The sequence below is a fragment of the Syngnathus acus genome, chromosome 23 (genome assembly GCF_901709675.1).
Source record: "Syngnathus acus chromosome 23, fSynAcu1.2, whole genome shotgun sequence".
NCBI lineage: Eukaryota > Metazoa > Chordata > Actinopteri > Syngnathiformes > Syngnathidae > Syngnathus > Syngnathus acus.
Genome location: NC_051107.1, coordinates 554643 through 568735, shown reverse-complemented (window position 1 = coordinate 568735; position 14093 = coordinate 554643). Strand labels below are relative to the sequence as shown.

Genomic DNA, 14093 nt, shown 5'->3' with positions numbered 1-14093 from the left:
TCAACTATGTTTACTTGAAAATACCGTATATAAAATAGGTTTGCCTATATTTTCTATTTTAACAGCCTTCTAGGTCTTCCAAAAAAGTTCACAACTTTGGCAAGAGGTCCAACTCTATCAAGAGAAACATAAATGCCCCAGTGGTCAAAAGCAGCTGGCTTTATAAACAGGTAAGGCAGAAAGTTGCACTCATGGTGATGAGTATATTTTACTCATCTGTTTATTAGAAGCAGAGTAGCAACAAGGAAGCAAGTCTACAGAATTTCATCAGCTTGCAAAAAAGCGTGGCTGTAATACCCACCAGCAGACCTTCACTCCCTGCCTGTAAACCTGTCAACAAATTTCTCTCTCACACATGAAAACTCATCTGCTCCTCCTTTAAATCGTGACCTTCTTTTGAGGTAGGATCTGTGGAGGAAGTCAGAATCAGAATCAGTAGTCAGTCAAAGTAGTCACTGCAAACATCATCAAAAAGCAGGGTAAAATAAAAAAGACATCTGTTTACGACTGATGGGTTAGTAGAAAAACAAGGTGAAATAAGGCAGCAGAGAGGAAAAAGAAATGACGTAAGTAAAAAAAAAAAAGGTTATGTGAGTGAGCAAGAGTAAATATTAGTTAGGGGAAAATGAAGCTTCACATTTGCTTCGTGAACCGGTTTTATTTTTTTACTGTAAATGACACTGTTAGTCTAAATAAGTGATTCAAGAAAGTCAATCCAATTTTGAACAGTAAGCGCCATCTGGAAGTGTAAAAAAATATAACTGGTTCATGAAGCAAATTTGAAGCTTCATTTTCCCACCCCCAGTAAATGTTGACTGATTTTCTGTTAACTTTGACCTCTAAGGACAGTACAGGCATGAAGCTATGGAAGAAGAGGTGGTTTGTTCTGTCGGACATGTGCCTTTTCTACTACCGTGGTAAGGCGACTCAATAGACTAAAGACATTGTCATTGAAAACAATATTGAACAAAGTATTGATGATTTTACAACCATCTTTTAATGTTATTGTTATGATGTGTTGCAGATGAAAAAGAAGACAGCATCCTTGGTAGTATCCTGCTCCCGAGCTTTCATATCTCCATGTTGTCAGTGGATGACCACATCAGCAGAAAATATGCCTTTAAGGTAAAAGTTCTCATCGTGACTGATATAACCACATAGCAATGGGGATTTATGTCATCAGCATGACAGATATTTTGAGTGGGGTCATGCTTACTTTTTGTTATAAATTGGATTAAAGAAGCCAAACACACTCAGACAAATCTAGGATGTCAACAGAAATCATATCAAGGCATTGTGCAGTTTGATGCTTCTCTTTCGCTGTCTCTCTTAATATCTCTTTCTTGTAGGCCACTCACCCCAATATGAGGACGTACTATTTCTGCACTGACACAGCCAAAGAAATGGAGTCCTGGATGAAAGTCATGACAGACGCTGCCCTTGTCCACGGTGGACCTGTCAAAACCTCTGCGGGGCAATGCCCACAAATAGACATGTTAGTTTTTATGTCATATTTGATATTGTTATCATAATGCAACCCTAATTAAAAACTCGCATGAGAAACAAAAACAGCAAAAACGCACAATTTTATTTTTATCTCATTCACTGCCATTGACAGCTATAGACGTCAAAGATTCATTTTAACAACGATGAATGATTTTCAATACTATACAGGGGCGTCATACCTTTTGAGAATTTCTCTCTTTTATGATAATTACATTTTAGAACGCTACTTATATGTTTGATCTTGGAGCATAAATCTGACTTTTCTGTATTTACAATTAACATAATTTTTTTTTTTGCTTCTGTCACAGGTTGGACAAGTTTAAAGTAGATCAGCCGGCACCTCAGGAATTAAACAACCTATTGAATAACAGAGTCTTCAGCCGACCAGAGATCCAAAACAACGAACGAAATCGTGTGCCTGTACGTCAACATTCCTTATCACGAGCTGATGAGAAACGACTGAGAGATGCTGATAAACCGCACGGCGAGAAGGAGCGAGAGTACTACACCTTACAGAAAGATGGGGGGAGGTATTGCTTAAAGCAAGACTGTGTTAGCTACATGCTCCAAAGGGATGGTGACAAGTATCTCCTGCACAAGGGAGGTGAAAAGTACATGCTGCAGAAGGATGGCGAAAGGTACTCCATCCAAAGGGACTTGGACAAGTGCTCAATTCGGAAAGCCGACGACAAATACAGAGCGACGCCAACAGAAGAGAAACTTGCTACAACTAAAGTTGGTGATAAATATTTTTTGTCAAATGATGAAGAAGACGCATTCCTACTGCAAAAAATGGGAATCCCGCCCACCCTTGTAAAAGAAACACAGAAATACGTCCCTCAGAGAGAAGTGAGGAGGCAGCTTTCATTAAAGGAAACACAGAGTAAATATGGAACATTACAAATTGTGGACAAATATAACACTTTGAAGGAAGTTAGGAAATACAGCACGCTCAGAGAAGGGGATAAATATGCAACTCTAAGAGACTTGGAAAAGTATGCTACGCTTCGTCATGGGAATGAACACCGCTTCCAGCAAGATCCCAGTGCCGAGCTGTCTCACACAAAAATAAGCAACCTAAAACTACAACCAGCCCAGGCGGCTGCCATTGCAGCAGCGGTGTCTGCTTCCCGCCAGGGCCAGGCCACACTCGCGCTGCCAAAACCTACACAGGTGAACGGATCAGGGTCAGTAGACCACACAGCAAAAAACGAATACCAGGCGAGGGTTGCAGCGACTCCAGTTCAGGAACCAGCTAGAGGTTTGTCCAGAACCAATTCCATTCAGCAGTTGGAGCAGACGAGTCGCAGAACTCGGACAGAAGATGATAGAAGGTAAGATGGCTGTGAGATGATGTCAAGAAGCATCAAATCCCGTATTTTCTGCACCATAAGGCGCTTCGGGTTAAACGGCGCAGACTCAATTCCGGGGGCTTTTCTGTACTTAATCCACACAGGATGCACCGCATTATAGGGCCATGATTTACGGTAAAAAAAAAAGTCACAGGAGCAAGGCAGTCAATTCCCGTTGTACTTTATTCTACTATTTAATCATGTACTGTATTGTACTCGCATTGTTAATCGATACGCAAATCCATCAAAATCCTCATCTTCTGTATCCAAATGAAACAGTTTGGCAAGTTCGCCATTAAACATGCCAAGTTCCTTCTCGTCGTTGTCACGTTGCTATTCTGCAATGATCCTGGCATTCCATAAAGCTCTAATTGTGCCTCGTAAGCATGTCTCTTTGTCTATGCCATTTTAGAGGGTCCTAATGCTTTGCAAAAACGATAGTATTTATTTATCAATGGCGGAGGAGGTACATACGCTACGTGTTAAGTACAGTCCTCTGATTGGTTATTTTTTGCACCGATCTACGTAGAACGTAATGTCTTCTGATTGGGTCATCGGGTCTACAAATTACGCCTGTATATTACGGAAGCCACACAAAACAACTTAACAGATTTTGGAATTCGATCCACACGCAAGGCACACCTTATTAAAAGGCACACTTTTGGTTTTGGAGAAAATTATAGGCTTTTAGGTGCGCCTTACAGTGCGTGCGGAAAATACGGAAAACATCATTAGTTAGCACTGACCTTGCTTGCGACAACTCTTTTAGACCCTTAGAACCAAGAGGCTATGCCCAGCTTGTCACTTGGAGTTACTCCAAGTCATTTGCTCGTCAGACTTGAGGCATATTTTATTCAGCAACTCCTGAAAATAGCATGTGTAACATCATCAGTGTCCTTTCTGTCTCGTTTGCAGAAAAGCTGTGTCTCTAATTACAATGTGCATCATTATAAAACTTAACTCACTAAAGGTACACAAAGTTGTGCAAAGGAGTCACTTTAAGACATTAAAACAATAATTAATGTGATGAAAAATATGGGCAATTAATTTACTTAATTCGAAAAGAAAAATGTACTGTACCTTTCACCAAGATCCTACATGAAATGCTCTTGCCACCTAGTGGTAGAAAAATCACTTAAATTTATCTTAATCGGACTCAATTTTTATCCTTGTGTGTGTGCGTGCGTGCGTGTGTGTGTGTGTGTGCGCGTGTGTGTGTATATTAACTTCAAATAACTCAACATTACTATAAACTTACATACAATTAACTAAAAGATACTTTTATTCTGTCCAACACATTTGTCAAGTCAAGTTTATTTGTATAGCCCTAAATCACAAGCAGTCTCAAAGGGCTTCACATAGACAAAAATTGACAATTATTCTCAAAGCATCCCCTGATCTTAAGCTCCCAAAAGGGCAAGGAAAAATTCAAAAAACCCCTACCAGGGGAAAATGAGAAACCTTGAGAAGGGACCACAGATGGAAGGATCCCCCTTTCAGGATCACCAGGCTGCAATGGATGCAGAGATGGCACAAATAATACATATTATGAAAATCAATGAAAAAGTGGATGTCCAAGTCAAAGCGAAGAGCTGCCGGAGGTGCCCTCGATTGTCCTGGCAGTGTCTTCGAGGAGGGTGCGCTGCAGTTCCCTCATCCTGAATTGGTCCACGAGAATCCAGATAGCCGCTGTCAGCTTTGGTGCCACCTAACCACCTCCCCAGCCGGTGGGGGGAGGGGTGTGGGGAGAGGGAGCAAAAACAAACTCCAGCCGAAGCGGCCACTACAGGTTAATTAAAGGCCATATCAGAGAAATGTGTCTTTAAACGCGTCTTAAATGTTCCTAGTGAGGTAGCAGTTCTAATATCCATTGGTAGGGCATTCCAAAGCTCTGGAGCCCGAATAAAAAATGCTCTAGACCCTGCGGACATTTTCTTGGCTCTCGGTGTCACTAAAAGACTAGCGTTTTGCGAACGAAGGTTACGAGACGGAACATAAGGAACAACTAGGTCGACGAGATATGAAGGCGCTAAGCCATGCAGTGATTTATCGGTTAATAGAAGAACCTTGAAGTCACATCTTAAATGGACCAGGAGCCAATGTAAGTTGGCTAATATTGGGGTAACGTGATCAAATTTTCTTGTCCGTGAGAGCAGCCTCGCAGCAGCATTTTGTACTAACTGTAGACTTTTGATGCTGGACTTAGGAAGACCAGAGAATAATGCATTACAGTAGTCCAGGCGCGACGTGACGAACACATGTATAATAGTTTCCGCATCACCGGTCGAGAGGATCGGACGAATCTTAGCAACGTTACGAAGGTGAAAAAACGCAATTCTGGTTATATTCTTAATGTGCTTTTGAAAGGACAGCGTTTGGTCAAATATTACCCCGAGATTAGTTACAGTATCGCTCTGAGTGATAGTACGGTTACCTGTAGTTATAGTGGTGTCCTTAAATAAGTGTTGATAACGAGTTGGACCAATTATCAACATCTCAGTTTTATCTGGGTTAAGACGAAGGAAGTTGAGAGACATCCATTGCTTGATCTCCGCAAGGCACGCATCAAGATTACAACAGTCCACTGTTATGTTAGTAAATAATTGAAAAAAATTCTTGTACATTTAAAACAATAACAAAATGGTTAACGATTAATCCTGAGTGGAAATCATGCAATTAATTGTGGGTATAGGTATATATATATGCAGTAGTCATTAATTTTACATGAACTAAATCTGCATTGAAAAGTCTTAAATTAGGTTTGCTGATACCTGCAGAAACCCTGGCTGGGTTAAAAATAAATATTGCATTTTGCAAGTAGTTGCTTAGCCCTTTATTGGTGTTACTGGAAATAGGGCCAGCCTTGATTTGTATTTGGAATAGACAATGTTATTAGTATATTTAAATTTCCCTCCTGTGAAAAAATTAAGACAATTTAATTAATTAAATGTCAGGAAGCGAGTTGCTTACGGTTGCAGGATTATGGTAAATGAATAGGTTATGATAGCTTTAAAATATAGAAAATCTAATTGTGTGATGCACATACAATGTAATGATAATCATCACTCAGTATGATTTTCTGACCTACAACACAATAAAAACTGATAGTTAATTGACAACAATATAGGCCTTCATTAGTTCTGCAATACAGAAATTTAGGACAGAAATTATGTTACATAGTTTGTACGCATGCAGTTGGTTCAACTTGTGCTCCTTTACAAAACTTAAAAGCTTTTCTCCCTCATCACTTTGTATAGAGTCCTTCATCCTTGTCCTGAGGGAGCTAAAAGCTTTTTGTGTCACTTGTTAAGTGCGGATTTTGTTTACCATTTGGTCAGCCATTTAGAGCAATACAGGAGCAAAGCTTTTTATGGTACTCTAAATAAGAACTTCAGTGTTCAGTGTTCTTGCAACGGGAATATAAAATCAATAATAAAGGGAGAAACACTTCATAAAGGCCATTTTGTCACTTAAAAAATCTCTGTATAATTTTTGTCATGCAATGACATTGCCTGAACATGGACAGATGAAGTGAGTAAATAACATTTGAACACAGAGAAGGCTTTCAAATCTTAAGCAATAAATACATGGTAGTGTTTTCAAAAATAGTCTCAAGGGACACTTGTTTGGCTGTGTTGCCTTTGCATAATTTAAGAAAATTCATCAATAAATCTGTAAAGGATGAGCATTTAATTGAAATGAGTGAACAAGACCGTCTGGCTTGTCAAACTTTTTTTTTTTCATACAAAATGGAAGGGAAATTACAAAATAGTAATGAAAAAGTAACAAATATAGAGAGAGCCAACCAGCAATCTCCATTCTTCCTTTGTTTCCCAGTGTTTCATCCTACCAGACGTTACCCAGAAACATGCCCAGCCACCATGCCCAGCTTGTACCCAGATACCCAGAGGGCTACCGCACGTTACCCCGAAACAGCATGATGAGGCCTGACAGCATCTGCAGTGTGGCGGGTTCAACATATGATCAGGCTCTTCGACCTGCCTCAACCAGCACCGTCACCACAGCGGAGAAGAGAAGGTCAATGAGAGACGACACCATGTGGCAGCTGTATGAATGGCAGCAGAGGCAGGCCTTCTCCAGGCAAAGTCTGGCTCAACCAACAGGTAGCAACAAACAGTTGAGCAAATACGACGGAAAATTCAAGTTCTCGTGGGGAATCGCTACAAAGAACATTTTTAATTGTCACTGAAGTAAACCATCTCTGATATTAATTAATTCTTCATTTACCTTAATTATAATATGTGCCTAAGTTAGAGGTGTCAAAATGAATCGATTAATTGACAACGAATCGATTATCAAATTAATTGACGGCTATTTTAATAATGGACTAATTGTTTAGAGCCATTTTAACTTAAAATTGTCCGCATTTTCTGTCAGACTTAACAGTAATTCATTAATTTTTGCAATCATTCATATGAAAGCAGACTGATTATCTTTTATTTACAAACTTCTGCTTTTACTTTGGAAAACAGTAACCTCATCAATAAACTGGATCAATTTGAAAAAGGTTGGTGAATACAACAGTGATCTCAGTCATGTGATATTATTGGTTGTTTAGTTGTTTTCACTTAAACAATACCATATAAACAACAATTGGCTAATAAGCAATAAATGGGGCAAAAATTGTTTTTTAATACAAAATACAAATACAACCGATTAATTGATGGAATTATCGATAATTCTAAAAGTATTAGCTAATGACAGACCTAAGCGTAATTCATGAGAAATACAAATTTGATGTACAAGTTATGTTTCATGGTCCAGGTAAGAAAAAAAGCTAACAGTATAACGTTGCGTTGTTGTAACTGCAAGTTATTTTCTCTACAAACCCAAATTGCTGTGGTCCACTGAAATTATGTTGTAACTTTAAAAAAAAAAAAAAAAAGGAGTAGTGGCAAAGTAGAGAAATAAAAAGTAAGTCAGAAATTACGAAAAGAACAACTGACATGCTTTTCTCATTTTGTGTTTTTGTCTGCAGGTCATTATGGCACCCTTCCCAACACAAAAACAATGGGCAACATATCAGAACACGGCGCCGTACACTCCATCCCCACCTCGCCATCGCACGGATCGTTAGCGCTCTACAACACTCTGCCCCCTCCATGCAAGCAAGGCATTTCTAACACCGGCAGCTCCCACTCCGAAGTGTCATCACCAAACTTTAGTGAAGATGGGACGCTTGATCGTCTCCATAGGACACACCCTGCCAAGGTAAAGAGGAGATCATAAAGGTTTGACTAACTGGCATGCCCTTATTTTCCACGCGGAGGTTCAGATTCAGAAAACTTGATTTATTTTCGCATTGGCAGTTATTGACACTAATTTTTTAAAAAGAATACATAAATAAATAAACAAAGAGGCTGGTGTCATTCAAATGCAAACACAACAGTATATTGAGAAAACTAAGGAAATGGATGAAACAAAAATATTGTACCCATTTCTCTGTTTAAAATAAGGAAATCCAGTTTTTTTTTTTTTTCCAAATTACCAAATTTATAATCGCACAATACACTTCATTAATGATGGCTAAAGATGTACATTGCGAAATGATTCTACAACCCTTTGCTTTTTATTGGCATATAAAGTAGGATTAAAGAGGATTTAACATTCGATAACCCTTAGAAAAAACTATAATGATCTTAAAGTATTTCCTGTTTTTGCTCTTCTTTCTCCAAATTTACAACAGAAATGTTCCACCATCCAATGGTCATCAGTGGAATTACACCCAAAATAAAGAGGAGCGAGGAAAAAATAGTACCGTATTGGCCCGAATATAAGATGACCCTGATAATAAGACGACCCCCTCTTTTTCAAGACTCAAGTTTGAAAAAAGACTTTTTGAACACCAATTTAATTTTTATACAGAAAATAATTACAGTACATCTGAAACAAATGATTATAACAATATATTCGACAGAAAAAGCAAGTTATTTTGCCTCATTCAAATCATGCAAAAACGGTCTATCACATCTTAATATCTGAACATTTATATATGTAAACTAAAGTGCAATCACATTTATAAATGAATGGCTTCTGGTTTTTGAAATGTAAATAAACCAATCTACTGTGATAAAACAACAAAATTGCAATAACCGCATTAACCATCAAAGTGAAGTCTAAATGTAACTGTATTCTTGAAACAAATCTGAATAAGGAAAAATATTGCAATAAAATAATGCAAACTGCTACCGCTATTTTTATTTTTATTCTTCGTGACAGGGGTTCGCTTTGGCCTGGGGAGTTAAGTTCATTCGCTTCAAAGATATCTGGCGCCATCTAGCGTTGTGAATGGGTATAATATCTAGACCCCGAATGTAAGACAAACCACACTTTTTCAGTCTTATTTCAATGCAAAAACACCGTCTTATATTCGGGCCAATACGGTAATAAACTGTACAAAAGAGAATCTGCAAAAGGGGATAGTCGAAGTGAGTATTGTGAAACGTTGCAACAATGCCCCACCAAAATTAAATTCTAGTTTCCTACGGCTTGGTACAAAGGGCTACAGAGCACTTTTTTAATCTTTTTTCTAATATATTCACACAAATCAAAATTTCTTCCTCAGTTCGGGAGCACACTCGATCGCCGTCCCATGGGAGCTGGTGTTCCTTCTCAGCCCATTACACCTCAGTCGCTGCAAGGCAAAACGGTGAGTCTAAGAGTACTTATTTGCGACACTATTACATTTGGCTTTTTCAGACATCAGTTTCCTCGCAATTGCTTGTCACCAAAGGCTGACTCCATTATTATTATTTTATTTTATTTTTTTACTGTTTCACAGATAGGGCCTGACTTAGGCGGACATAAAATTTAGCTGTTATTATCAGCTAGCATGTAGTCTATTGCACCATGATGACTTTTGACTCCGTTACCTCCATTAGCAACATTCTATGATCATGTTGACGTAAACACAGATGTTTTAAAAGCACAACTTTGGCCAATTGTTTTGTCATCTTGTCTTTTTGTGGAACAAATTCAAAATAAAATTATTCATTGTATTATTTGGGGGGGCACACGTTAGCCATTATGTCGCAATCTTAATTTATTTTTTTACCTGTGGCTATAAAAATATGAATTGTTTGACATACTGGAAAAGACATAAGGCATGACATGTTGGATTGGTATATTGTTGTCTTGATTAAAGACCATTATGTATGAAAGTAATATATAAATGAAATATGAATATTTTATTTGCAGTCTATGAATATGAATATTTCATTTGCATCTCTGTAATTGTTTTGGATATTATAATGTGTCACAGGCCTCCTAGAGTTGTCATTTGAACATGTGTAACTGTATTCAAATATGTTCCAACGTACTTGCGAGTTTGTTCGAACTTATTTGCAAGTACGCTCGAATGTATTTAAATGTGTTTGAAAATGTTTGCGAGCACGTTCGAACGTCTGTGCGAGCACTTCAAAATGTATTCGGGATCATATTCAAATGTATTTGTGTGAACATTTAAACAGATTTGTGATTACGTTCGAAAGCGCTTGTAGGCTAAATGCTCCAAACATGTTTTTTTCCCGTATGCCACGGGGTATTAATATTATGCGGGGGGGGGAAATTGCATTTGGCCCAATACATTAGAAAATGAAGTACCATTCATTATCATAATCTTTTCAATGTGATTTTGTTTTCCCTCCATGTCATGGGGTATTGACTTGCATCACTTTACATCAAAGTGTATATATATATATATATATTATACAGTGCCTTGCGAAAATATTCGGCCCCCTTGAACCTTTCAACATTTCGCCACATTTCAGGCTTCAAACATAAAGATATAAAATTTTAATTTTTTGTCAAGAATCAACAAGTGGGACATAATCGTGAAGTGGAACGAAATTTATTGGATAATTTAAACTTTTTTAACAAATAAAAAACTGAAAAGGGGGGCGTGCAATATTATTCGGCCCCTTTACTTTCAGTGCAGCAAACTCACTCCAGAAGTTCAGTGAGGATCTTTGAATGATCCAATGTTGTCCTAAATGACTGATGATGATAAATAGAATGCACCTGTGTGTAATCAAGTCTCCGTATAAATGCACCTGCTCTTTGATAGTCTCAGGGTTCTGTTTAAAGCGCAGAGAGAACCATGAAGACAAAGGAACACACCAGGCAGGTCCGAGATACTGTTGTGGAGAAGTTTAAAGCCGGATTTGGATACAAAAAGATTTCCCAAGCTTTAAACATCTCAAGGAGCACTGTGCAAGCAATTATATTGAAATGGAAGGAGTATCAGACCACTGCAAATCTACCAAGACCCAGCCGTCCCTCCAAACTTTCATCTCAAACAAGGAGAAGACTGATCAGAGATGCAGCCAAGAGACCCATGATCACTCTGGATGAACTGCAGATAACTACAGCTGAGGTGGGAGAGTCTGTCCATAGGACAACAATCAGTCGTGCACTGCACAAATCTGGCCTTTATGGAAGAGTGGCAAGAAGAAAGCCATTTCTCAAAGATATCCATAAAAAGTCTCGTTTAAAGTTTGCCACAAGCCACCTGGGAGACACACCAAACATGTGGAAGAAGGTGCTCTGGTCAGATGAAACCAAAATCGAACCTTTTGGCCACAATGCAAAACGATATGTTTGGCGTAAAAGCAACACAGCTCATCACCCTGAACACACCATCCCCACTGTCAAACATGGTGGTGGCAGCATCATGGTTTGGGCCTGCTTTTCTTCAGCAGGGACAGGGAAGATGGCTAAAATTGATGGGAAGATGGATGGAGCCAAATACAGGACCATTCTGGAAGAAAACCTGTTGGTGTCTGCAAAAGACCTGAGACTGGGACGGAGATTTATCTTCCAACAGGACAATGATCCAAAACATAAAGCCAAATCTACAATGGAATGGTTCACAAATAGACGTATCCAGGTGTTAGAATGGCCAAGTCAAAGTCCAGACCTGAATCCAATCGAGAATCTGTGGAAAGAGCTGAAGACTGCTGTTCACAAACGCTCTCCATCCAACCTCACTGAGCTCGAGCTGTTTTGCAAGGAAGAATGGGCAAGAATTCCAGTCTCTCGATGTGCAAAACTGATAGAGACATACCCCAAGCGACTTGCAGCTGTAATTGCAGCAAAAGGTGGTGCTACAAAGTATTAGCGCAAGGGGGGCGAATAATATTGCACGCCCCACTTTTCAGTTTTTTATTTGTTAAAAAATTTAAATTATCCAATAAATTTTGTTCCACTTCACGATTGTGTCCCACTTGTTGATTCTTGACAAAAAATGTAACTTTTATATCTTTATGTTTGAAGCCTGAAATGTCGCGAAATGTTGAAAGGTTCAAGGGGGCCGAATACTTTCGCAAGGCACTGTATATATATGCGTGTGTGTGTGTGTGTGTGTGTGTGTGTATATATATATATGTATATATGTATATACACTGCTCAAAAAAATTAAAGGAACAGTTTTTTATCAGGGTATGGCATGAATTCAATTACACTTTTCTGATATGGTTTTGGTCAGGTACGTGGCAGAAGGGGTTGTTAATCAGTTTCAGCTGCATTGGTGTTGATGGAATTAACAACAGGTGCACTAGAGGGGCAACAACGAGATGGTCCCCAAAACAGGACTGGTTTTGCAGGTGGAGGCCATTTCAAGTTCCTCCCTCTTGATCTTTTCTAACTGTTTTTCCACAAGTGTTGGCTTTCGCTAGAGTCATTATCACGACTGGGAGCATGAGGCGATTTCTTAACCCTCCTGAAGTTGCGCAGATTGTCCAACTCCTCCAGGATGGCACATCCATGCGTGCTGTTGCAAGAAGATTTGATGTGTCTCCCAGTACAATCTCCAGAGCATGGAGGAGATTCCAGGAGACAGGCAGTTACTCTAGGAGAGCTGGACAGGGCCGTAGACGGTTCTCATTCCATCAGCAGGACCGATATCTGCTACTTTGTGCAAGGAGGAACAGGTTGAGCACTGCCCGAGCCCTACAAAATGACCTACAGCAGGCTACTGGTGTGAATGTCTCTGCCCAAACAGTCAGAAACAGACTTCACGAGGGTGGCCTCAGGACATGACGTCCTGTAGTGTGCCCTGTGCTCATTGCTCAGCACCGTGGAGCTCGATTGGCATTTGCCATAGAACAACAGAATTGGCAAGTCCGCCACTGGCGCCCTGTGCGTTTCACAGTTGAGAGCAGGTTTACCCTGAGCACCTGTGATAGACGTGAAAGGGTCTGGAAAAGCCAAGGAGAGCGTTATGCTGCCTGCAACATCATTCAGCATGACCAGTTCAGTGGTGGGTCAGTGATGGTCTGGGGAGGCATTTCCATGGAGGGACGAACAGACCTCTACAGGCTAGAGAACGGCAGTCTGACTGCCATTAGGTATCGGGATGAAATCCTTGCACCCATAGTGAGACCCTACGCTGGTGCAGTAGGTCCTGGGTTCCTCCTGATCCACAACAATGCCCGGCCTCATGTGGCAAGAGTATGCAGACAGTATCTGGAGGATGAAGGAATTGACTCAATTGAATGGCCCTCACGATCACCTGATCTAAACTCGATAGAACACCTCTGAGACATAATGTTTCGGTCCATCAGACGCCACCAGGTTGCTCCTCAGACTTTACAGGAGCTAGCTGATGCCCTGAGACAGATCTGGGCGGACAGCCCACAAGACACCATCCGTCGTCTCATTAAAGCCAAAGTCAAAGTCTGCTTTATTGTCAATTTCTTCACATGCCAAGACACACAAAGAAATCGAAATTACGTTCCCACTATCCCACGGTGACAAGACATAGTACACAATATATACATACAAGTAAACAACACAAAAAAAATAAAAACAAGAAGGCACAAACAATAAATAAATAAGAGTGATGAATAAATAATAAACAAATAACATAATAAATAAGAGGAGCACAAATGGAGCAAGTGTGCATACAGCAGACAGTCAGAATATAGCGCAAAAGTACAGGACGCTACGCAGAAAGGGGGAGAGAGTTCAGGATCCTAAGTATGAAGCTGTTGGTGAGTCTGGTGGTGCGGGAGCGCAGGCTCCCGTACCTCTTCCCAGAGGGCAGAAGATCAAACAAAGAGTGAGCGGGGTGACTCACATCACTCACAATCGTGGTCGCCTTGCGGGTGAGATGGGAGGTGTAAATGTCCTTCAGGGAGGGGAGTGAAGCACCAATAATCTTACCAGCCGTGTTCACTATGCGCTGCAGGGCCTTCATGTTGTATTCAGTGCAGC

General features: G+C 39.9%; 1 protein-coding gene across 17 annotated transcripts in view; it reads left to right on the top strand.

Moving 5' to 3' along the window:
* plekha5 (pleckstrin homology domain containing, family A member 5) overlaps nucleotides 1-14093 on the top strand; it is a 78448-nt gene that overhangs the window by 49822 nt on the left and 14533 nt on the right. For 16 of the 17 annotated variants that reach the window (XM_037243797.1, XM_037243795.1, XM_037243799.1 and 13 more), the window contains 8 exons: nucleotides 66-170; nucleotides 845-917; nucleotides 1025-1125; nucleotides 1350-1495; nucleotides 1815-2840; nucleotides 6696-6982; nucleotides 7858-8090; nucleotides 9445-9528. In XM_037243797.1, the coding sequence (XP_037099692.1) occupies nucleotides 66-170; nucleotides 845-917; nucleotides 1025-1125; nucleotides 1350-1495; nucleotides 1815-2840; nucleotides 6696-6982; nucleotides 7858-8090; nucleotides 9445-9528 (2055 nt within the window). Of the gene's footprint in view, nucleotides 1-65; nucleotides 171-227; nucleotides 585-844; nucleotides 918-1024; nucleotides 1126-1349; nucleotides 1496-1814; nucleotides 2841-6695; nucleotides 6983-7857; nucleotides 8091-9444; nucleotides 9529-14093 lie in introns of those variants that run through there. The other variant, XM_037243811.1, reaches the window with a different exon arrangement.